At 41.9% G+C, this 25,911-nt stretch overlaps 1 protein-coding gene across 1 annotated transcript in view; it reads left to right on the top strand.

The window, feature by feature from the left end:
- Nucleotides 1-17,061, top strand: part of KLHL38 (kelch like family member 38) — a 19,958-nt gene extending 2,897 nt beyond the window's left edge. The window contains exons 3-4 of the mRNA XM_027854059.1: nucleotides 13,311-13,416; nucleotides 15,705-17,061. Of these exons, the coding sequence (XP_027709860.1) occupies nucleotides 13,311-13,416; nucleotides 15,705-15,994 (396 nt within the window). The 3' untranslated portion in view covers nucleotides 15,995-17,061. The remainder of the gene's footprint in view (nucleotides 1-13,310; nucleotides 13,417-15,704) is intronic.
- Nucleotides 17,062-25,911: the final 8,850 nt, after the last annotated feature.

A 25,911-nucleotide genomic window follows, 5' to 3' on the forward strand; every position in this document is an offset into this window, starting at 1 on the left:
GGATTTGAACTCAGGTCTTCTTATCTCCAAGTCCAGTACTCAATGACTACACCATGAGATTTCTGTCAGTACATTTAAATATCTTCCCAGGGAGACCATAAATTCCTTGAGACAAGCCATTGCATCATATACTACTTTGTATGTCCAACTACTATTAGCACCTTTGGACTTAACAGGAGCCTAGTACATAAATATATGTTTGTATGTATATGAAGCAATACAAGGACACTCTCAAGGTCTCTCTGAAGAACTTTGGAATTGATTACATGATATGGGAGACACTGCACAGGACCACCCAGCATAGTGTACCCTCATCAGATAAGGCACTGTGTTCTATGAGCAAAGCAGAATTGAAGTAGTTCAAAAGAAACATGAGCCGCGCAAATTTAGAGAATCCACCCTAAATGTTCACTTGTGCCCAACCTGTGATAGAGCCTTCTGAGTTCATATCAGTCTGATCAACCACAGTCGACATACTTCACCTTGACTCAAAGTAAAGGATAGCAATCAACTACACATATATAACTACTAAACAACTGCACGTATGTAACAAAAATAATTAGCAATACAAGACAGCCATAGATGCCAAATAATAAAAATAGCTAGTATTTATAGAGCTCTTTAAGGTTTGTGATCTGCTTTACATATCTTATCTCATTTTCTCCTCATAACAACCCTGAGAGGTAGGTACTATTATTATCCGTATTTTACAGATGAGGAAACTGAGGCTGAGAAAGGTTAAGTGACTTGCCCATGTGGAGTTCAAAATCGTCCAACATACAATAAAAGGAAATGAGCCAGAGCTCAGAGCCAATGACACTTTATTAAAGGGTCCATGATCCCCTCTAATGAAGTGGAACTCAGATCTTGCTCATGATCTGAGATACCCACTTCCTCCATGGCCTTATTTTTTTAAGGCTTGATACCAGGTTTGATACCTGAACACTCTAGAGGGGCTACACAAAATACAGAATCTCATTGGTTGATAGACCTTGCTTCAAGGGCCCAAAATGACATATTAGCCAAAAAATGATATGTCAGCAGGGGGAGGGTCTTGGCTTGGGAAAAGCATGGAGGATCTCCACTGACTAAATGATCATAAGATGGTCATAAGATGATCACCTGCTCATGTTGGTCAAGAGAGTGGTGGGGAGGTACAAAAATAAGTTGGGGGACTTTCCATGTAATTGAGTCACCTTTGCTGTGCTAGGCTTGGTCACCATAATAAGGAAAAACAAGGGTAGAGGGCCTCTAGTTAGATTTCTATGAACTTATAATCTGCAGTTCACAGTTCTGTGGCCTAATACACAGAACTTATAATCACTACCCCTATGGAATCATATCAAATTAATTAATACTAATTGGAATAGATAAAGTTCCAAATGAATCATTTCTCACACCCAGGGTCAAAACTGGTAATTGTGTGAGACTGGATTTGAACTTAGGTCTTCCTGATTGCCACTCCAGTACTCTATCCATAGTGTCACCTAGCTGCCTCTGAAGTCTACTGATAATGAATGAGGAAAAAGAAATCAGTTACACATGAATTTGGATTGAGAATTAGATCATCTGGTTTAACCCTTTTAATTTTCCGTGTATAGAAAATGAGGCCCAGAGATTTTAAGGGACTTGCTCAAAACCATATAGATAGTAACTGCAACTAAAAGCCAGGCCCTTTACTCCAAATTCAGTTCTCTTTCCACTATAGCACATTCAATTCTAGCCATGGTAGTCAGATAATACCCCAAGGTTGGGATTTGAAGTGAGTGATAAAAGATTAATTGCACTCATGGGGCCCCAGAGAAGCTTACTTAATAAAAGTAAAACATTTAGAATGTTAAAAGGTTTTTTTTCTCCATTTTCTATAAGCATCTTTAACCATTGTTTTTACTTAGTAGAAAGGCCTCACCTAGGCCACTCAGACACAAACTCAGCCGCTAACATTTATATAACACTTTATAGAGTGCTTTATGTATATTGTATCTTCTTTGATCCTCATGATAACCCCGTAAGGTAGAAAGTATAATTATTAGCCCATTTTACAGATGAGGAAACTGAGGCTCAGAAGAGGTAAAATGACTCTCCCAGGGTCACACAACTAGTAAGTGACAAAGCCTGAACTTGAACCCAAGTCCATCATTCATTTCATTCTACTGGCTGTAATGGCTTAATTGATTGAAAGAATAATCGAAGCCTTATCAGAGTCCAGGTTGAGTTTCCTCCCCAACTCCTATACCTCTAGCAAAATGTCAGGAGCACCTTCAACTGGAAACAGCATTCGTTTCTGCTCTGGTCACTTCTCCTGACGCCAATAATTCACAGAGGGGAAATTGGACTATCCTTTTGGGGCTGTGGTTTTCAAGGACCCAGGGTTTCAGCTCCTGTTGATGACTTGAGGATCACAATGCTTTGAGTCAAGTGGGTTCTCACAAGTGATACCTGAGTGTGTGGACATCCTCCCCCACTTCACATCATAGATGAGTTTCCTCTGTAAAAACTGATGTTTCCAATTCCTAAATCTACTACTTTCACAGCCTTGGATAGAGAAGACCAGTCATAGACCATAGCTGCCAGCCATATCTCCTGGGAGCCCAATCAAGTCAAGCAAAATGAGCCCCTCAAGAGGATATAGGATGATGCTTTAATACAAAGAAGAACTCCAGATTTGACGTGGTACCATGACATGGTACATGACCACTCCCACTCCCACATATCACAAGCAGACCAGTGCCTTGTCTCCAAGCCACTTGAAACTATTCTCTGCCATTGAAAATTGAAGATAGTACTAGGGTCTACAATCTTTTTAGCATTACTAAGTCAAGGAGGGGTATGGCCAACCCAACCAATGACCAGATAGATATTATCACCAGAGGGTCAGGGCAGGAAAGCTGCACAGTCACTACAAAGGCAGAAGCTTTGGGGATACCGGTTGAGTCAAACAAAGTTACCTTCCTTGGAATCTCATCTCCTTTTATGGGCTTTAATTTTTGCTCCTACAACCAATTTCCCACTTTGTTTTTAACTCCTTTGCACTTGGGCATTTCAAAGGAACACTAGCACCAACCTGGCACATGACTTTTCTCATTTGGATCCTATCTCTTCTCTGCCCATCTTCACCAGAAGGGGATGATGCCTCTCCAGCCTTGGCACTGTTTCTAACTATCAGCTCTGGTAGCAGGGATATTACAGAGTGATCTGGCTCCAAAGGCAGAGAGCCTATGGCTAACAACATTAGAGCCATATATATTGAAAACTCTCTAGTAGGGGGTTCCAGAGATTCTGGAACTTTGGTGACAATTACCACAGTCGTCTGAGGAAATGGCTACTCTGCAAGATGCATCTGCACTCTGAGGAAAGTGAACACTTGGCTAGGGCTATGCTGGTATCAGTTTCCCTGATAGTACCTGGAGTGTCCCAGGTTTTTTCAAGGGATGGGTGGAGGACATTCCTGGGTTCCTTGCTCATTTGGACCTCCTTCTTTGGGCATTCCCCAAAGTCCAGGCCAATGGAGTTTTCCTGGTTGCATGCCAACAGGGCAGAGTGTCCACTGGGTCACTGAAAATAGCCCTCTAATGGACAGTTTTGAGGGCTTCCTTTAGGAATTCAAAGACATTCCCCATCCCATATGTGTTTAGACCCAAGATTGCTAGCCAAAGACTTGACTCCAGCAGAGGAAGGAATGATGGTAAGAGATGCAATTCCTTCTTGACTGTAAATCAGGCCTCGGTGGGTCAGTTTTTAGAAGAGTAGCCCTCTGCTATCTGCAATGGATCATTCTAAAAGAGTATGGTTACCAACTCACCCCCCACTTATTTGGAAGTGTGTACCCTTCAACATCTGCACTTAGTCACAACGAAAGTCCCCTCTGTCTCTGTGCCAGCCTATCTTTGGGAGCCCATTGAACAGTGGGGGAGAGCTGGGCTAAATCAATGGGTACCATGTCCAGTGCATCCCTGCCACTAGAAGAAAGGGTAATGAGACTTCTCATAGGAATCATGGATTAAGAACTGTAATCTTGGAACCCTAAAGGTCATTTAGTCCAACGCTCTCTTTTACAGATGAAGAAATTGAGGCCCAAAAAGGTTGAGCCCAAGTTCACATAAGTAATAAATGACGAAACAGGCTGCTGAATCAAGGTCTTCTTTCTCCAAATCCATTATACTTCCCATCAAGCTATACTACAACCCTTTCCCATCCCTCATCCTAACAATTTCTTATATTTGAAATCAAACTGCTAGGACTCTAGAGTGTTGCTGGGCCCAGCTCTGCCACCAATTATAGTAGACTTAAGGGCCTTCGTGAATTTTATGAACTCTATTGTGGAGCAGAAAAGATAAATGGTAAATATCCCAGACTTCCTATGCTGTCATGGTGGCTATGGAAAGAGTCTATGAGAACTCATCTCAGTAAGCAACTATAGATCTGAGTGGGAAAAAGTCAGGTGTTCAGCCCACATAGACCTCACTTCTCCCATCTTCCCAATTTGTTGGATAGTGTTACAAAATCTAGATAATTCCCTCACCCCTTAGGACTCCTAAGTCAGCGCTCCCTCCCCTGTGTAGAACTATCGAGATATGTTTAGTATGGTCATGACAAAGAAGTTGTCCTTACATATTGCATTCAACTGAATGATCAGTTTGCTTCTAGGAGACCCAATCCCAGCCAGCTTGATCTATGCATTGACCATTCCAGAGACAGTAGCCCTCTTGGAAATTTTGAAACCTAGAATTACACAGTTAATAGGTAATCTGCAGTGGCATTCTATCCTAGGTCTTCCTGAACTCTAAGTCCACAACTCAATAACAATAATTTTGTTGTTGTTGTTTAGTCGTTTCAGTTGTGACCTCTTTGGGGGATTTTCTTGGCAGAGATACTGGAATGATTTGCTATTTCCTTCTCCATATGATAATTATATAGCTAACACATATGTAGCACTTCAAGGTTTGCAAAGCACTTTACCTATATTATTTCACAGAACCTATCTACTTCACTAGTAGTTGTTGCACCAATGTCAGATCAGAAATACCAAATAGAGGAGGTGATGATGCATAAAAAATTGTGCTTCTGCAGCACATACAAGCTAATATGGATGCATAGGGGAAATTAACAGAAGCCAGACTGTCATACCTGTATGGACGCTGCTTGGCTTGTGCTTTGCCGCTTCTTGTCAGCAGAGGTTCATGAAACTGGTGTTTCAAGACTTCCTCAATAGGGAGTGGCAGTTAATCTCAATGATGTGCTCCTACATATACTCCTGGGATCTGACCCAGCACTCAAAATTGATCCAAACTGTTCTCTTGCACCTAACAACACCACCAGCTATTTGCCAAATTGAAGAAATGCTGATTTCAGAAGGAGGAAGAGTTCCTAGAACATGTAATAGTTGACAGAGAACATATTCAAAGTAGATTAACCCCGCAGTGGGGGAGGGACCCCTGCCTCCTCAGAAGCTCTTTAGTGGCTCCTCAGATTCATGAGGTTCCATCCCATCTTTATCCCCAGGTTTTCCTACCCAACAGAACCCCTATTGCTGGTACAATCCAAAAACTTTCTAAGAAATTCCAAAGGCAGAGGAAGGTGCATTTAACAACCCAAAGAACTAACTGGTTCACCTCTGCCCCTACCTTGATATACTGGGAACCATAGAAACCATTCATAGTGGAGGCCACTCCACTACATCTGATGTCATCATATGGGTCATTCTCTTACAATCCACACCACCTTGCTCTATTCTCGCAGCCCTGCACAGGCATCGACCAATAGTTAACTATAGAAGAAAACTATACTCGCTATACTTTGCGATACTATGCTATACCATTCTAGACTGTACTGTACTACACTTATTGATTGGTTGCTTGATTGGGAGAAAGGGTGAATCAGAGTTAAAACTGCATTTGAAGTTTGGATCACCATCTCTAGGGAGTGTGGGATCTCGTCACGCTGAGTATAACAACCTAGACAACCTTCCGAACCTTTCCCTCCCCATCAATGCCACATGGAATTGTGCATTCTTTGCAGCAGGTCATTTTCATTCCTGATCTGTGGGCAAGAGACACTATCACTGAATCCTAAATGTGGATGACAGTGGCTCCATCATCTTGACAGGCCCTTGTACCAACTAGAAACCTCACAGCTCGAAATCTGAAGGTGATCTACTTAGGTCCTCCATGAAGGTATGATGCCCTCACCTGCGGAAGAGTCTGTGCATATGTATCCATCTGAGAGGCTTGATAGGCCATGGGCACTGAGGATAAAACATGGGAGTCAGCCCACAAGAAGTATACCGTGAAATTGACAAAAGCCTTCCGCTCATGTCATATCATGGTCTGAAGGTCTGGTGAGGAATTCTGAGAAGAGGAATGATGTCCAAAACCACAACCTGACTGACTTAGCTAAATCAGGAGATGTGGAGGAATCAGTTCACACCCCCTTCAAACTATCAGCATGAGTTGGGGGCAGAAATGTAGGCAGCTTCTATGAAAGATAGAAGATTTGGAAAAAATAGGTCAGGCGCCTTTTCTCTCCCTGTGTCTTGCCTCCTGACCCAGTACTGGCCTCTAGCCCTGAATCTTTACTCCTCCATCTGATTTTCTACTTTAGACTCTTTCAGCTTCTTGGATTTTGATGTTTCAAAGAAACAGTCTTGGCTCAGCCTGATCTTTGAATTAACACTCATTTGAATGCCAATTCAGACCCCATTCATCTGAGGAGAGATTACCTTCTCTTACTTTAGGATATTAGGATTGCCCTAATCCCTGATGTGTTTGAACCCTTCCTGAGTAGCTCATTCCATCACAAGTTGAGTCCTCTATTAAATACTCTGAAGGTAGGCCCAGTCTTAAAAAATGGAATTGCCTACAAATACATTGCTCTGGGCTAATTAAGCCTTCCCATTCTATCACCTGCAAACCTAGCTTTAGGGCTTTTGATAATGGCCTTGGGAACCAATTCCCTTATTTTCTTCTATTTCCCCCTATCACTAGTAAGTCACCAAGGAAACACTTTATTATATCTATGAATTATTGAGGAGCGTTGACTATATGCTGGTAGGTAAATCAGCCCTCTCCCAGCCAAGGTCTTTCTCCCCCAGCTCCCCAGATTCAATCAATCAACGATCAACAAGTATTCATTAAGGGCCTGTATGTGCCCAGGCACTATTCTAGACTCTTAGATAACAAAAACAAAAGTCTCTGACTGAATGAAGCTTAAATTCTACTATGAGGATACAACATTTACTAGGGAATGGTGGCTAAGGAAGGGAACTTTGTTCTAAGCAGTCACAAGGGATAGCAAACCGTCATTTCTTTTCCAGTTGTAGTTGTTATATTGATGTGATTACTGTTCCCTGAGTATTAGATAGAAAGATGGCTAAGAGATAAACCTAGTTTCTCTTCCTAATTCTTCCCTATTTCTACCTCCATTTTTCATAGTATCATACAGATCACTCAATTCAATTGTTTTTCATTCTTGTCTCTCTGACTCCATTTGGGATCTTCTTGGCAAAGATACTGGAGTGATTTGTCATTTCCTTCTCCCACCGATTTTACAGATGAGGAAACTGAGGCAAACAGGGTTGAGTGACTTGCCCAGGGTCACACAGCTAGGAAGATGAGTCTTCCTGACTCCAAGCCTGGCCTTCTCTCTACTGTGCCACCTGGATGCCCTTCACAGATCATAGGATCATAGATTTAAAGCTGGAAGGGACATTAAAGGCCATCTAATCCAAATCCTTCATCTTACAGATAATTTTTACAGATTTTGCCAGGGAAAGGACTTTCCCAAGGTCACACAGTTAGTAAGTATCCAAACTATGATCTGAACCCAAGTCAGCTGAATCTAAATCTAGCACCCTTTCCACTGTGCCAGCTCTGATCTTAAGCTTACCAAGAGTTATTTCCTTAGGGAGAATTGTCTCTAAATTTTGGCTTTTGAGAAAACAAGTATTTTTAAAGCTCTTTTTTCCATCCCTCTCTTTCCTTTGAGTTCACACAGAACTGAAATCCCAGTCAGTTCCCTGACAATCTGAAATGATTGTTCTCTTTCCCTGGTTCCCACACAAGAAAGTCTGTCTGAATGGGTTCTTCATAGGTATCCATTCTAATTTCACCTCCCCAAAATGTCCCCCTCCTACTCTTGGTCTTAACTAACTTAATCCTTGTTTTTCTTATTGCTCATACTTTACTGACTCATCCATTGTCTAGCCTGCTCTCAGCTAATTCCCTGTTACCAACAGACTTTCACAAACCCTGCTTCCTTTAGATGGAGAGAAAGAGTCACTTCTGGCTTTCCCCAACCTGTAACCACAGAAGACAGGTATAACGAGGAATTTTTATTCCCTATTCATGCTGCCCCATGCCTACGTGATGCCGTGTGAGACTGAAGGGCACCTCCTCTCCTAACCAAACCATTCCCTTTGGCCATCCTTCTTCCCCCATCCTGCTACCTTCCTATTGGGAGAGAAAGGGATTTGGGATTTGGTCTTCTACTTCCTCAGCAGAGAAGAACAGAACACAGTTATCATCCTGAAAACCTCTGAATCATCCATGCTACCCTTTCAAGAATTAAATGATACAATCAAACAAGTCACAGAGCCAAGAAGTATAATACATGTGGCTGTTTCCAGTTGGAGCAATGGAAAAAAAATTAAAAGTAGTAAGTTCAGATGCTTTTCTTGGCTCTTTAGCCCTGGCTTTGAAAAGGGAATTTCACTCATTCAAACATATTGAAGATGAATGTTTAGAGTTATTTGATGAAGCAGGTTGGGATTTTTAAGCACAACTGTGGGGTTTGGTTTGGGAAACAGGGCATTGGCCTTCAACCTGCACATTCCTGTCTTATCAATCCAATCTTTGTTCCTGATTCTACTTCTGAATAATCTCACTAAGTTCTGCAAGGGGAAATGACTGACACTGTATAGGACTATAGGAATTGGACTTAGGATTGGAAAGGACCTCAAAGGCCATCTACTCTAACCCTTACCTGAATAAGAGACCCAATGATGACATACCAGATGAGTGTTCATCCATCCTCAGCTTGAAATCCTCCAGTGACAGGGAGCCCACCATGCCTCAAGGCAGTCCGTTTTCCATTTTCCGCTAGGTCTAGTTGGTAGGGAATTTTGCCTTTACTTCAAGTCACCATCTAATTCTATGCAACTTTCACCAACTGTTCCTGCTTCTGCCCTCTAGGGTCAAACAAAATTAGTATAATCCCTCTTCCCACTTGACAGCCCTTCAAATACTAGAAGACACTTATCACCTGTCCCTGCTAAGTCTTCTGTTCTCTAAGTTAAACATAGTCGGCTCCTTCAACCAGTCTTCATATGTCATGATCTCATATGCCTCAATCCATTCATCTGTAAAATGGGGGTAATAATAGTACCTACCTCCTAGGGTTATTTTGGGGATAGAGTGAGATAATATTTGTAAAGCACTTTGTAAACCTTAAAGTGTTATATAAATGCTAGGGATAAGGAGGATGAGGATGATGAGGATGATGAGGATGATGATGATGATGATGATGATGATGATGATGATAATGATCTCAAGGTCATCTACCATCTTGGGTGCCCTCCTCTGGACATTCTCAAATTAGTTGATGTCCTTCTTAAAATGTGGCACCCAGAACTGAAACACATTACCAGAGTAGAGCATGACCATTATCCCCGTACTCTGGGCCATAGGCCTGAGATTGCACTAGCTTTTGTGACAAGCCACATCATCATAATAACACACTTTGTGTTCATAATTCACTGCAATCCCCCCTACAACTTCCCTGATAGCTTCTACTTGATGACCTCCAACAATGGGGAACTCATCCTCTCCTGACAAATTAATTGTTAACAAATTTTTCTTCTTATTGAGCCCAAATTTGCCTCTCCATCTTCTACCCAATCTCTTAGTTTTGCCCTCTCAGCACAAATGGAATTAGTGTAGTCCCTTATCTACATACCAGTCTCTGACTACTTAAATATACTAACTTAAATATCATGTTTCCTCCAATGGCCCACTCCAAGCCTTCTCTTCTACAGGCCAACTTGCCACCTACTTTCCGAGAAATGGTTAATATTGTCGAGAAAATTTTTATTCAAATGAGGATCAAATCAGTTAACATATGTATACTGCTTTGCAAGCCATAAAGAGCTTTTATTGTTATTATTCTGTTAATGAAACTGTACCCAGTACAGATTCAGAAGGAAAGACAAGGTGGCATTTACTCACCTTGGTAAAATAAAACCCAGATTAGCTTTTCCTAAGAGGATTTTCAAGTCTTTTCCAAAGATGATTAGCAATGCTGTGAATTGCTTTCCCATTTTTTCATCTCCTATAACACATTATTGCTTCCTTGCTTCATTGAATCAAAGGCCAAGAGAAACCTCTGGAGTTCCATCCAGTGCATCTCCCTTCCTTCAGGTAGGGTCCTTTTTATACAATCCTGGACCAATAAGAACTCATTCTATCAAGCTTCCAAAGAGGGAGATTCTACCTGCAATACATTTCCATGCTTAAGTATACTCACATGAAAATTATGCCATATTGATAATCTCCAAGTTTCTCATGAATGGATTCTCTTCAATTTAGGATGCTTTTTATGGGGCACCTGGGTGGCTTAGTGGATAGAATGTAGGACTTGGAGTCAGGAAGACATGAGTTCAAATCTAGCCTCAACACTTACTAGCTGTGTGACTTTGGGCAAATCACTTAACCTCTATCTGCCTCAGTTTCCTCAGCCGCAAAAATGGGGATAATTATAGCACCCCTACCAGGGCTGTTATGAAAATCACGTGAGCTAGTAATTATAAAATGCTTAGCACAAATTAAGCGCTAAAATGTTATTTATCATTGTTATTTTGTTTGTTTGTTTTTGTTTTTGTTTTTTTTGCTAGGCCGTGGGGTTAAGTGACTTGCCCAGGGTCACATAGCTAGTAAGTGTCAAGTGTCTGAGGCCAGATTTGAGCTCAGGTCCTCCTGACTCCAGGACTGGTGTTCTATCCACTGTGCCACCTGGCTACCCCTATCATTGTTATTTTTAAAGAGGAAATTCACACGATAAAATTTATATAGGAAATAATTAGTTAATATAGTATTTCCCAACCATTGTGTTGGAACACTGTAAGCATTATACCTCACAGGTGTGTCTAATAATAATGAGGAAGAGGAGGATAGATGACATTTATAAGGCACTTTAAGGTTTACAAAGCCCTTTCCATATATTATCACATCTCTTTCAGGCAGCTGGTATTATTACTCCCACTTGTCATATGAGGAGACTGAGTCTGAGAGAGGTTCCAACTCCACCAGAGCTCTAGCTTTTACCTTACACGAAACCATTGCTGAAATACTGCCCTTCTTCTCTTTTTTTTTTCCTGTATTCTTTCCTTTTCTCTTCTTCCTTCCGTCAGAAAAAAAAAAACTTTACATAGCAAAAGGAAAAACTCTTCGCATCATTTGTAAGCAAGAATTCAGAGAGAGAGATTTAGGCTTGCTATATGGAAGCAGTGTGGTATAAAGGAAAGAATGCTGGTTCTTAAGTCAGCGGACCTTCTGCTTCTGACATTGTCTGTATGACCCGTACTTCCATTTCCTAACCTGGAAAATGAAAGGGCTGAACTAAAAACCACCTCTGAGAACCCTTCCAGCTTCAGATCAATGAAACTATAAGGAGGAAACCTTCTTACCGATTTTTTGTTGTTGAATTGTTTCAGTTGTATCCAACTCTTTGTGACCCCATTTGGGGTTTTCTTGGCAAAGATACTGGAGTGGTTTGCCATTTTCTTCTCCAGATCATTTTGCAGATGAGGAAACTGAGGCAAATAGGGTTGAGTGAACTGCCCAGGAACACACAATTAGCGTCTGAGGCCAGATTTGAACTCAGGTCTTCCTGATTCCAGGCCCAGTGCTCTATGTACTGTGCCACCTACCAATTAGAGCTACCTCAAAGTGGAATGGGCTGTCTCAGGAAGTGGTGGGCACCTGTTCACAAAAGGTCTTCAGGACAAGGCTGGTTGCTCACTTATCTTGTAATGGAGATTTCCATTCAAATACAGGCTAGATCAGATGGCCCTTAAATGGCTTCCAATTCTCAGATTCTGCTTCTGTGCTAAGTGGTTCAAAGGCCACCCCACCTGCTCCAAATGGAATAAGCAGAACTCAGACCCTCTTTTCTTGCCTTCAGAGTATGTTGAAAAGTGGGAGGGATCTAACATTAAGCTGGTGGAAATACACTGATCTAGAAGGTATACATGTCTCTACATTTCCTGTTAAATGGGGTACATTCAAAGCTCTGAGAGGCAATGTGGTGTAGAAGGAAGTGGGAGATAGTATAATGTTGGGCAGGAGAGCAGGATGTGGAGTCAGGGACCCTTGTCCAATTCTAGCTCTGGCACCTGCCAAGTGTGTGACCCTGAGCAAATCACTTCACATTCTGGGCCTCCCTTCCTCACCATAAAATGAGGCGACCTTCAAAGTGCCTTCCAGAGAAAGAAGTGAACCCGGGGGGGATAGACAGATGGAGAGAGAAATGGAGGAAGAGATGGATAGAGAGAGATAGTGATAGAAAAAAGAATAGAGAGGTAGATGGCTAGACAGTGATGGATAGATGACAGATAGATATAGGGAGAGAGAGAGAGAGAGAGAGAGAGAGAGAGAGAGAGAGAGAACATTTATTAAGTACTTATTATGTAGTCTATGCTAAGTGCTGGGAATACAAATGCAAGGAAAAAGAAAGACAGTTTTTGCTCTCACGGAGTTTACCTTCTAATATAAAATAAAGCTGAAAAGTTAGGCTGGGGGAGGAAGGTGTAAAAGGCCAGAGAGTAAGAAGAGCCAGGAAGGAAGTGAGTATGGTTGGCTCAGGGACTTCTTCACCAATCGGAGAAGGAAGCCACAGAGACAAATGCATCTCTAGGGTGAGAGGGGAGCGGGGATGGAGGCAGAAAAGTGAAGAGAACCAAGAGTGGAGTGGCATTTAAATCAATGTTTGTACTTGATTTGGAAGATTGGGGTTTGAACCCTATCTCTGAAACTCACCATTTGTGTAAGTCACAAGTTCCTTGGTTAGCCAAATATTAAAAACAAGAGAGTTGAGCTATGCATGATCCAGGTCCCAATCCTATGAGCATCCTATTATGCAGAAATACTGGACTATTTTATAAAACACTTGGCCACATCAAGATTAAACTTTGAGTGTCATGGGATCATCCTGGAATCATATTACCTTCTGTACTTTTATTCTGGATAAGGAATATACTTCAATGACTTAAAAACAATGCTGTGCCCTGATTGCTGTGACCCTGCCATATTCTCTTACAGGTTTACCATATTTCCAGAAATACATGGTTCAGAATGGAGACCAGAATGATCAAGAATGTCTGTGCTCCAGCAGTGGTGCTCAGGAGCCAAATTATCATTGTTGGAGGTAAGTTTGCCTGAAGTGTGACTACATTTGGGTATGACCTTGGGTTCTCCATTAGAGAAGAGTCACTCAAAGGAAAATGCCATTCTAACTGACCATTCACCTTTTTTAATAGAAATTAGAAAGAGGTCTGGTCTTGAAATCCCAGCTCTGACATTTACTACCTTGGGGATTTGGGGCAAGTGCCCTCCCCTTTCTCAGCCTCAATTCCCTCATCTGTATCATGAAGGTAACAATACTTGCACCCTCTATCTCAGAGAGCTGTCCTGAAGAAAACACGTCGTAAACCTTAAAACTTTAAAACACTATTTCATGTTAATTTGTTAGTTTAGTTTAGGTTTTTGTTTTTAAAGGGACTTCTCTCTCATTAGAATAATGAGCAATCTACAAAAATTCTTTATCCTCTCTTTATTAAATTGTATTAATGAGAGAATACCAGCTCCCTGTTCTTGAATAGGTTTAAACATATCAGAGTTCTAGGTGGTGCAGTGGTAAAGCACTAGCTCTGGAGTCAGGAGAACCTGAGTTCAAATCCAGCCATAGATACTTACTAGCTATGTGATCCTGGGCAAGTCACTTAACCCCAATTGCCTCCGAAAACAAACTACAAATAAGTGAACAAATATGTCAGAGTTAAAGAGATATATTTGGACTCTAAGTAACCGGGGCTAAATAACCATCAAGTACTAGGTGTACTGTATCCAATGGTCAGAAGTGAGAACCCACTAATAATCATCTCAGTCCACTTAGGACTTTTACCATTGACCTAGTGCCCACAGCCTACATGACACTCTTCTAGGTGACAGATTATGTCATCAGGTAACATATGTTGCACATGGCTGGGCAATGGACTATGGTTCTTGCCCCTTAATAGCTGACATTTAGAGGAAAAAATAAAGAAACCAAAATTGTTTCACTGGCCATTTGAGCTTCTTAAAGCCCTTGTCAAGTGGAGACCACTCCATACTAGGAAGTGTTTGGAATTGGTAATCTCCAGCTCTTGGTCCTAGGATCCATGTCATTTCCCTGTCTGCTCTCTGGGTTCCAGCCAGTCAGGCCAGGAGCCTTCCATCTCTATCTTCTGCCTCTTTGCTTTTGCATGGGCTGTTCCCCAAAGCTGGAATGGGCTGAGATTTCCAAAATTTCAGACTCAGGAGGACCCTCAATGGTCATTTAGTGACTCCTGCCCCCAAAAGAACCCGCATTACAAAACCCTGACAAATAAGCATCAGATTTTGCTCAAACACCTCCAGGGATGGGGAACCCACCACTTCCCAAGGCAGGTTCTTCAATGCTGGGCTTGTGCTAATTGTTAGGAAGGCCTTTAAATAAAGCCCACATTGGTCTCTTTGCGCATTCTGGTCTTGGCTTCTAATTCTGCCTTCCTGAGTCAAACAGAACAAGCCTAATCTCTCTTCTCCATGCCAGCCTTTTTAGTATTTGAAGAGATCAGATCCACCCTAAATCTTCTCTTTCCAAGAAGAGACTCTTTTTTTCTTCTTTTTCTCTTTTCTTTTCTTTTTATCCATATTTCATTCATCCAGTCTTCATATGGCACAACCTCAAATCCCTTCACCATTCTAGCTGCCTTTATCTGAATAATCCCTCGCCTATCACTGTCCTTCCTAAAATGTGATAATCAGGACTGAATGCAATATTCCGTTCTGTGTTGTGTACTGAACAGAATACATGGGATTACCCCCTCCTTACACTTGGGGGGGGGTGTTATCTTAATGCAGTCTAAATGCATTCTCTTATGCATTAGCTTTTCTGACTACTGAGAGGAAGCATGGAATGAGAAACAGCTAGACTTGGAGTTGGAAGGACCTAGATTCAAGTCTCACCTCTGATCCATCCTGGATTGGCATCCCAAGCATGTGGCTTAAACTCTCCATATCCCAAGCAACTCTCTAAGCCTTTAAGTTGAAGGGAGGTTGTCATTTTGCACTGGTAGAGGGAGCTTCCTCACAGATAAAATCCCAGATCTAGACCAAAAGAACAAAAATCCCACTATTGACTCAGATTGCACTTAGAGCCCACTAAAAACCCCTCGATCTTTCTCAGACAAACTGCCGACTAACCATCTTGTACTTTTGAAGTCAATTTCTTAAACTCAAATATACGACTATGTCTTTGCTGAGTGAATTTCAGCTTAGCCACCTCTCCCAATTTTGTGCCATGTGCACACCTGATGTACATGCTGTGTCTGCCTTCATCCAAGTCACCAATGAAAATGTTAACACAGGGCTGAGCACAATGCTGATGGTGACAATGCATTACTCTATTCCCAGGTTATACAAGGAGGCTCCTTGCTTATGACCCTCAAACCAACAAATTTGTGAAATGTGCTGACATGAAAGACAGGAGGATGCACCATGGGGCCACAGTGATTGGGGACAAGCTCTATGTGACTGGAGGCCGGAGGCTAACCATGGACAGCAACATTGAAGACTCAGACTCATTTGATTGTTATGACCCAGAGACGGATACCTGGACATCCCAGGGTAGATTACCACACAAACTCTTTGATCACGGATGTCTTACTCTCCAGTGCCTACCTTATCCTTCTGAATCTCCCTAAAGAAAGCAATAGGACTATAGTTGGGAAGAAAGGATAAGTAGATTCAGAGGTGACAATAGGACCCTTGTATTAAACATATCCAAGCTCACAGCATGAAAAGGGGCTTTTTTGTGTTCTTCTGAACCTCTCGCCACATACATGTGGTCTATACCTGGAAAGGTCCAGGCATGACAGAGAGGATAGAGTGATAAATTTGGAGGCTGGAAGACCTGGGTTCAAATCCCACCTCTGACACATTAGCTATGTGGCCATGAACAAATCACTTAATTTCTCAGTGCTCCAGGCAACTCTCTAAAACTAAAATTCTAGATGAATTGCTGATCTGTGGCAGGAGGGCTAAAGAGGCTATCAAGAGTTTCCTTTATTAATTAAATCACTCTATGTACATAATATATTAAAACTCCAGAGAGGGTGGAGGGCTTGGGATATAGTGAAAAGAAGGCTGGACTTAAGAGCTAGAGGGACCTGGGTTTGAATCCGAATCTCTGAAACTGATTAACTGTATGATTTTGGGCCAGTCCCTTAACCTCAGTATGCTATTCTATAAAATGGGGGAAATAATACCTATTGCATCTCCCTCACTGAGCTCTGCTGAGGATAAAATGAGATCATGTATGCAATGTGTTGTGTAAAACTTTAAGCATTATGTAAAAGTTAGCTATCATTATTAGATTAGAGGATCTCTAAAATCCCCTCCAGCTTGAAATCCTATGAACCCGGGAATAACATTTGCTGGTACCAACTGATGTTTTCCTCCAGCCTAGCATGAACTGTAACCTTGTGATTAAAATCAGTATTTTATTTTGGAATCACGCTAGGAGAATTGTTGTTTGTGGGGAACAGAGAGCCAATAAGTTCTTTAGGAGGTTAACTGACACAGCTATCTTCCTTATGCCGAAAATACTGGCTATTTCCAGAGTTCCTTTCATCTTCATGAGCTTTACAAATTGGCAATATGACTCAGGGTGTGAGTGGGAGAATAAGCCCAAGGTCTGGAAATTATACCTCTCTGACACTCTCATACTTTGCCTGCTGCATCCTCGCTTCTCCGTACGATGCTAAAACATCCTGTCAATTCAAAGCAGCAGGAGGAAGGTTTGGGAGGAGGGATGCCCAGACGCCCGCTGTTTTGACTACATAACCATTTGATTAAATTTTTCACTTTTCAGACCGTTGTGGTATCTTCCAGACCCCACTGTTGGTTTCAGTCTTCTTGCAGTACGGTATAAGGAAACCATATGGTACAGGGAAAAGAATGTTGAATCGAGAGTTAAAGGATCAGATTTAGAGTTAGAAGAGACCTTAGAAGCCATCAAGTCCAACCCCCTCATTTAACTAATAAGGACACTGAGGCCCAAGGAAGTCAATTGACTTGTCCAGGGTTATACAGACAGTAAGTATCTGAGACAGGATTTGAACCCAGGTCTTCCTGATTTCAAGTCCAGTCGTAAGAACTGGGTTCCCAAACAGGCTCTTTTATCTACCGCTTTAAGTATCTTACCTCTCTAGGCCTCAGTTTCCCCGTTTACAAAATGAGAGGATTGATCTAGAACAGGGGTGGAGAATCTTCGACATCAAGACCACATGTGGCCCTCTAGGCCCTCAAATGTGGCCCTTTGACTGAATCCAAACTTTACAGAGTAAATCCCCTTAATAAAAGGATTTGTTCTGTAAAACTTGAATTCAGTAAAAAAGCCATACCCAAGGACCTAGAAGGCCACATGTGGCCTCAAGGTCACAGGTTCCCCACTCCTGAATTCTAGACGATCTCTTCGGTGCCTTCTAGCTCTGAATTTATATAAAATAAGTATCTGGGCCTTAATTCCCTCACTTGTAAAACTGGAGACCCAGATCAAATAACCTCTACATTTCTTCTAGTTCTAACTCTGTGATCCTAAGACAAACAAGAATTGATATGTGCTCCTAGTAATAATGACCATAAAGCTCATTTCTAGAGCACATTGCCCAGTACTTTTCTTATAGCAATCCTATGAGGAGAGGAGTAACAGTTTTATTATCCCCATTTTACAAATGAAGAAACTGAGTCTCTGAGAAATTGCCTATGGTCACAAAGCTAATCAGGGGGAGGTGGAATGTGTAGTGAAGAAAATGCTGATTTGGAATCACAGAACTTGGGTTCAAATCCCGGTGTCTGAAGGACAATATGCTTTCCACTATACTACAGTTCCTCTGGTACTATGCAGGCTGTAGTGTGGTAGAAAGAAGTGTGGATTTGGAGTCAGAAGCCCAAGTTCTTCCTCCATGTAATAGCTGTGTGGCAGTGGGCAAGTGCCAACTTCTCCAAGGTTTGGTTTCTACATCGGTAAAATGGAAATTTTAATTTTAAAATGGGCAGCTAGGTGGTGCAGTGGATGGAGTGCCAGGCCTGGAATCAGGAAGACTCATCTTCCTGAATTCAAACCCAGCTTCAGACACTTACTAGCTATGTGTCCCTGGGCGAGTCACTTAAACCTGTTTGCCTCAGTTTCCTCATCCATAAAATGAGCTGGAGAAGGCCCCAAATGGGGTCACAAAGAGTTGGACACATCTGAACAACAAAATGTAAATGATAATATTATGTGTCCTACCTAGCTCACAAAGTGCAAAAGTGCCATAGAAATATGAGTTATTATTATTATTATTCCTCTACTTGGGAATAAGCAAGTCACTATCCCACTTTGCCAAAGAGTAGGCAGAAGGATGTTAGCTAACAGTTGTTGGGAGCCATTTTTTCCCTGTTGAAGATGCAACAAGAGAGGAATCTCAGCCAGCATCCTATTATAAAGACCCAATAAGATTTGACTCATCTTGCAGGAAAGATAAAGTTGAGAGTGTTTACTGAGTACTCATGACCCAGAACTGTGAGTCACCCCATAGTCAGTCATTACTATCCATGCTACTCCATCAGAGATGGTCTGGGGTTTAGGCAAGGGGTGGGGAACCTGCTTCGTCACCCTGGTTTAGACTAAGGAGTTTGGGGAAGAGAAGTCTCAGGGAAGCCAAGTGAAGAAGACACCACCTCCCTCCCCCAGGGGACTCAGTATGCACAATCAAATATCTAGGTTTAAGACTTGCCTTTGAGTTCTATTACTCCAGCCATCCTTTAAACCAAAAATGAGCTACTGCACAGGTGCTTCGAGTGTCCTCAAGCCTCTGAGTTTTGGGGTTATTTTCTCTTCCATTCCCCTCCCCTATTATAGCCAATCCTCAGCCAGGTCCAGAAAGTCCAAGTATGCTATGTAAGATGAGGACTAGAAACAGGGAAATGCACCTGAGTTGAGACCGAGGGCACTGGGGCAGGTGGGGGTTGGGGGGGAGGCTAGCAGAGAGAGGGGGTAACAATATTGGAGGAGGGAGGATTTCTCTTTGGGAAGATAACGATATTTGAAGTGGGAACTTAAATTCTTTGTTATAGGATGTCCCTCTTGGAGGAAAAAGGGAGAAAAGATTCAAGGGGAAATTTAGACAACATAAATGAAGATATCAATAAAACAAAATTTTAAAAAGAAATGGAAACTTTTGTAGTCTGGAAAGTTAGTGGCATCCAAGAGTCTTTCTGCAATTTCCATTCTAGGGCCCTTAATTTTTCCCTCCTTCTTCCTCTAGCATCCATATAAAATAAGCTATAAGAGTTTGTGTCTACCCAAAGCCTCATTGGAGACCCAAATAATCTCTTTAAATCAGCCCCAAGATTATGAAGAAGGATGGCATGGGGAACAGAGAACAAAACCAACCTACTTAGGCCCATTTTGCAAGGTGACTTTCTAAGACAAAGGAGATGCATCTGTGGAAGAAATTGACACACCTGAGCTTCCCACCTACCAACTGGCCTCTCCATTTAGCACAGAACTGGGGAGGCCGAGGAGGCTGAGTAATCTTTGCCAATCTGCTTAGGTTAATCGCCGTCCAGAAAAAGGGGAGGTTTTGGCTCGGGACAGCCCTTGGCAACACTAGCTGAGGAGGAGGGAATGGCAGGTCACAATTGAGGTCAAAATATATTTAGCCAGCACCAGTTAAGCCCAACGGTTTTAAGTAAAAATGTCAAGCAGCCCAGCTAAGTATCTCAATAGACAACAAGGCAAAGGGGGGAAAATGAGCTTAGGGGAGAAGGGTTCACATTGATATCAAGCATGCCATTCCAACTTAAAACTGCACAAAAGGGGAAGGAATAAATGAATTCTCCTTCAAATCCCAGCCCCAGAGCAGCCAATGTGAATGCAGGCTAGAGGCTGGGGCAAGGAAAGTTGGAGGTGAGAGTGGGTTAAGGGGAGGGAAGCTGGCTAGCTTGACGGGACTGGCAGCCCCCTGCCTGAACTCCCATAAAGCACCTTGGGACAGTGCCTGAATCCCATGTTTCTCGTGCCAGACTACAGCGGTGGCTGTAGTGGGGGTCAAGGCAGTCCTAGCCCCTGACTCAGCATCAGGATGGTCAGGGGCAGAGGCAACAACATGGCTTCAGAAGAGTTTTTACCGCGTGTCCCAGCCCCCTCCCTGCCAACACCCTTTTGCCTACCCCACTTGTCTTAGCAGCTGATGTTTAAAAAGAGATTGTGTGGCTTAGTAGAAAGAACACCAGACTCTGTCAGAAACATCTGAATTCAGGTCTCACTTTGGGTATTTACTTCTTGCATGACCCTGGGCAAGTCATTTAGACTCTGAGCTTTTTTTCACCATCTGTCAAAAGGAGCCAAAAATAACACCTGCCTGGCAGGGTTGTTGGGATCATGTGGATGAGGGACTTTGTACAGCTTAAAACAGCTACGGACTTGAGTCAGTCAACAAGTGTTATTAAGCTCCTACTGGGTGCCAAGCATTGCTGCAAGGAGCCATGAATGATCACGGAATGAACACCATGCAAAATGATTCAGAGGTGAGACCTGGGTTCCAACGCTGATCCGGCTTATTATTCCCTGTGAGCCCTCAAGCTAACCCTCTCACTCTGAGAGGCCTAAGTGACCGCACCACTAAAATGACACAGTTGGACTCAGTGATCTCGAAAGACCAATTAAGTTCTAAGTCCTATAATCTTAGAAGTAAGCCATACTCCCTGCCCTCAAGAAGTTTGCATCCCAGGAGGGTTGGGGCCAGGGAAGTGCTCACATAGGTGAGAAACCTCGTATGTTTCACAGCACATTTCTTTGAAGGCATCACTGCCTTCACATTATCATCATCCTTCTCATCATCATAATTATAGTTGGTAGCATTTACATGGCACTTTCGGGTTTGCAAAGTACCTTACATATGCTATCTCATTTGATCCACACAACCCTATGAGGTAGTTGCTATTATTTTCCCCATTTTACAGAAGAGCAAATTGAGGCACAAAAAAATGGTGAAGTGACTTGCCCAAGGTCGGGTAGCTAGTTCATATCCCTCTTTCTACCTTCATTTTTCATGGTATCATACAGATCATTCAATTCAGTTATTTTTCATTCTTGTCTCTGTGACCCCATTTGGGGTCTTCTTGGCAAAGATACTAGAGTGGTTTGTCATTTCCTTCTCCAGATCATTTTACAGCAGTCTCTACAGACAACACTCTCTTTTCTGCCTCTTACACTACCTCTGTGGTCTGTGGTTACCTGTGGTCAGGTAACCTCTTTGGGCCTCAGTTTCCTCATCTGGCCTTTTTGTTGCTCCTCATATGCTAGATTCTATCTCCTATCTCCATGCTTTTGCACTGATTGCCCCCTTCCTGCCTGGAATGTGCTCCTTCCTCATCTGTGCCTCTTAGAATTCCATATTTCTTTTGAAATTACACCAAAGTATAACCTTTAACATGAAGCCTTCTCTGATCCCCCCTCACCCCAGCCAGCTAATGCCTTGTCTCCTCCCCATAAATTTTCCTTTTGTATTTATTTTGTACACATACACACACACATCATATACATATGCATATGCATACATATATATTCTCTCCTGATAAAATGTAAGCTTCGTGAAGGCAAGAACTATTACTTTTTTTTAAAATCTCCATTGCCTAGCTCAGTGTCTGGCACATAGTTTGTGTACTTAATAAACTGAGTGACTGGGAATCTGAGGCAATCAGGGTTAAGTGACTTGTCCAGGGTCACACAGCTAGTAAGTATCTGAGGCCAGATTTGAACTCAGGTCCTCCTGACTCCAGGGCCGGTGCCACCTAGCTGTCCCCCAAGATAAGATTTTAACTCTTAAGTCTTCCTGACTTCAAGCATAGCTCTCTCCCTTCTGGAACTATTAAGTTCAGTATGGCTGGACTTTATACCTCTGCCTAATTACACTGTTATTTAACTCAGCGGACCACAAAAACTAGAGGTACAGAAATAACGGTATGCAGAAACTGTGCACAGTCTCATTTTATTCCTTGCACTAGGGTCCATATTTTGATGGATTTTAGGAGATATTACACCTGGTCTTTCTCTGATGGGTAGTTGTCTTAGTGCAGGGTACTTGAAAAGGAAAGGGATAGGGAATTAAGATCCAACCTTCCTTTCCTCCACTGATTCCTTATTCTAGATTCTATTATTGCTGTTATTGACCCACATGTGTAGGACAGACAGGACACATCTCCATGCAGCTTCCACTTTGATGCATAACAATGTTGGAGCTGGAACTGCTTCATTTTACATGTAACAGCATTCTAGGATTATTTCTCCAACTCCTACTAAGACTAGTAGGCTGAATTCCCAGAGGGCAGCTTACTATTTCTCCCTTCAGGATTCTAGAGGTAACCCTGAGGGGTTAGGATTTTTAGTACTAGTGCTTACAAGCCCCCATTGGAGTATTCTCTGTTGATTATCAGCCAGAATTAATTGCTTTTTTAAAGGATTATTTTTCTAAGCAGGTATAGTAAAAATCATTGTAACAGAAACATCCCCCAAAACCACAGAGCACACTTCCCCCTTATACTCACAAGGTTCCTGAGGAGCGTGGGCCCAAAAATAGACATCCCTTATGGCCAAAGGGTATCTTCACAGCCAGGTCATTTTCTCCCTTCATCAAGAGGTCCTCATGGAGTTCTATTTAGGTGTAGCTTTCTGCTGGACTCAGAAGTCCATTACCTTGTAGAATCCTGAAGCTGCCTTTCCTCATTGTGTCTAATTTATCCTTGGTGTGTCTCTCAAGTTCTGATACAGATGCTGCCATCAGCCACTGTGGGTCAAGTGGACATTGTTACCCTGATAGTAAGAACTACAGCTCTTCCAACCTTTTGAAGTTCACAAAGTTGTTGTCACCTGGAAAATTTCTTCAACCATACCTCAGCTAGCCAGCTGCCAAAAAGATTGAAGCCCTAGTCCTCCCAACCCTCTGTTTTATACAAAGCCCCCATAAGATGTGATGGATTTTCTCGATGCACTGCAAAATGTTTCCTATGTAGTTTTATATCTTTTCATCTGATGATCAAAGAACTTCAGTCTTCTGAAATCAATTAAAGAGTTGTTTATACCTTTGATTGATTGGTTTCCTTAAGAAATCTAGACCTTACAAGTATAACTTGTATCAGATTGTTTTCAGACTCAGGGAAGGGGGAGGGCAGGGAGAGAGAGAGATAGAATTTGGAATTTAAAACTTAAAAAATATATCAAAAATTGTTTTAATATGTAATTGGGGGAATAATAAAATATTATAAAAAATTTTTAAAAGAAATCTAGGCCTTCTGTTTTGACATTAATTGGGGATAATGTGAAAACTCCTATGCTTATGTGCAAATTGATTATCAATCAATCAAACAAGCATTTGTTTACTAAGTACACAAACTATGTGCCAGACACTGAGCTAGGCAATGGAGATTTTTTTAAAAAGTAATAGTTCCTGCCTTCAAGAAGCTTACATTTTATCAGGAGAGACTATATATGTATGCATATGTACATGTATATGTATATGTATATGTGTGTGTATGTGTACAAAATAAATACAAAAGGAAAATTTATGGGGAGGAGACAAGGCATTAGCTGGCTGGGGTGAGGGGGAATCAGAGAAGGCTTCATGTTAAAGGTTATACTTTGGTGTAATTTCGAAAGAAATATGGAATTCTAAGAGGCACAGATGAGGAAGGAGCACATTCCAGGTAGGAAGGGGGCAATCAGTGCAAAAGCATGGAGATAGGAGATAGAATCTAGCATATGAGGAACAGCAAAAAGGCCAGATGAGGAAACTGAGGCCCAAAGAGGTTACCTGACTTTCCCACAGACCACAGAGGTAGTGTAAGAGGCAGAAAAGAGAGTGTTGTCTGTAGAGACTACTGTAGATTTAGATAGTAGTCAATCAACCCAGATTTTAACGCAGCAAGTATGTTACAGAGCTGCAATTTCAACAGAGCTCTCCAGGACTGCAAGCCTAGGACTGACAAATATACAGCCCTCAGTGACCTAGACTGGCTGGCTCTTGATAAATGTTTATTGAATTGAACTGAATTGACATTTGCCAAATGCCCACCATAAAGAGAGCAGTGTATGTTTTATCCATATGTAAAACCCCAGGGAAATGCATGAGAAACTGTTTAAGAAAAACGATCTGTTATCTCAGGGTCACAAGTGATGCCCTGTTCTCAGTCCAGCCAACACAAATTCTTGGAGTGATGTAATCAAAAGCTACATGTTAAATAAAGCAAATCTATTGTGGGGGAGGGGAGGAGTGAGAAGAAGAGGAAAGGCAGGAGGGAGGGAGGCTGTTCTCTCAAAAGCCAGCTCTCCTGCAGCCTTATAGGAATTCTAGGCTTTCATTCAAATGCCTCTCCATCTTCTACACATGTGGCTTTTGTTTCCCCGAAATACATTCATGACTATTTCTTTCCCTTTGCTGAGTTGTTTTTTTTTTTTCATTTATTTTAAATGTCAGGCCTAGGATTTGGAACTCTCAAATAATAGCTATCAAAAAGAAAATGGCTCTTTAAGAAAACAGACAGCTAAGTGGGGGAGTAGATAAAACCTTGACCCCAGAGTCAGGAAGATGTGAGTTCAGATCCTGCCTCAGATATTTGTTAGAGATAGATGTGTGACCCCAGCCAAGTCATTTAACCTGTGTCTGCCTCAGGTTCTTCATCTGTAAAATGGAGATGATAGTAGTACCTACTTCCCAAGGTTGTTGTGAGAATAAAATGGGAAAATATTTGTTAAGTGCTTTGCAAACCTTAAAGTGATGTATTTATCTCTGCATATAAAGCCTATAGCTATAAGAAGAGGGAGATAGTTGCAACAGATCCAAACACATAGTGTGACAATTCTGTTTAGGCACACAGCCCCAAAAGGGAGGCTTTCTCTGTAATCTCCCCAACTGTCAGCGCTATCCAATTCAGAAAGCCATTAATGGCCAAGCAAAGTCCAAAATTGGATGTAAAGAGGAAGATAGAGGTACTGATAAATCCCTTCTCAAAAGAAAACAATGAAATCCATTAGTAAATACGTCTGGCTTTTAAGAACTTATCTATGATGAAACTGAAAGGCCTAGGAGCCCAGAAGAACTATTTCTCCAAGTGAGTTTGTTTACTGGTTTCTGTCATAGCCAAAAATACAAACAGATTTGAAGAGTCCCAAATTTCCCTGGTTTGGTAGGTGGGTAACAAGCATTTATTAAATGTTTGCCAGGTGCCAGGCATTGTGCTAAGTTTGGGGGATACAAATCCAAGCAACAATTTGGAGTGGAACCATAGCCATCCCTCTCCAAGAAACAGAGAACAAAACTAGAGCTGCAACTGGCATTTTTCAACTCTCTTATTTTATGGATAAAAACACTGAGACACAGAGAGACAATTAGCTTACCTAAGGACATACGGGCAGTTGTCAGAGGAGGAAAAGGTGAGTTGTCAAAAGAGAATAATGTGAATAATGGAAAAGGAATGGATGTTTGGGGGAACTCACTAACCAATTCACATTTTGAAAAGACACATACTCAAAATGGAAGCAAGGACAGATTACAGAATGTCAGAACTGAGAAAAATAGAG

Source organism: Vombatus ursinus, unplaced genomic scaffold (genome assembly GCF_900497805.2).
Source record: "Vombatus ursinus unplaced genomic scaffold, bare-nosed wombat genome assembly UNPS02010284.1, whole genome shotgun sequence".
Classification (NCBI taxonomy): Eukaryota; Metazoa; Chordata; class Mammalia; order Diprotodontia; family Vombatidae; genus Vombatus; species Vombatus ursinus.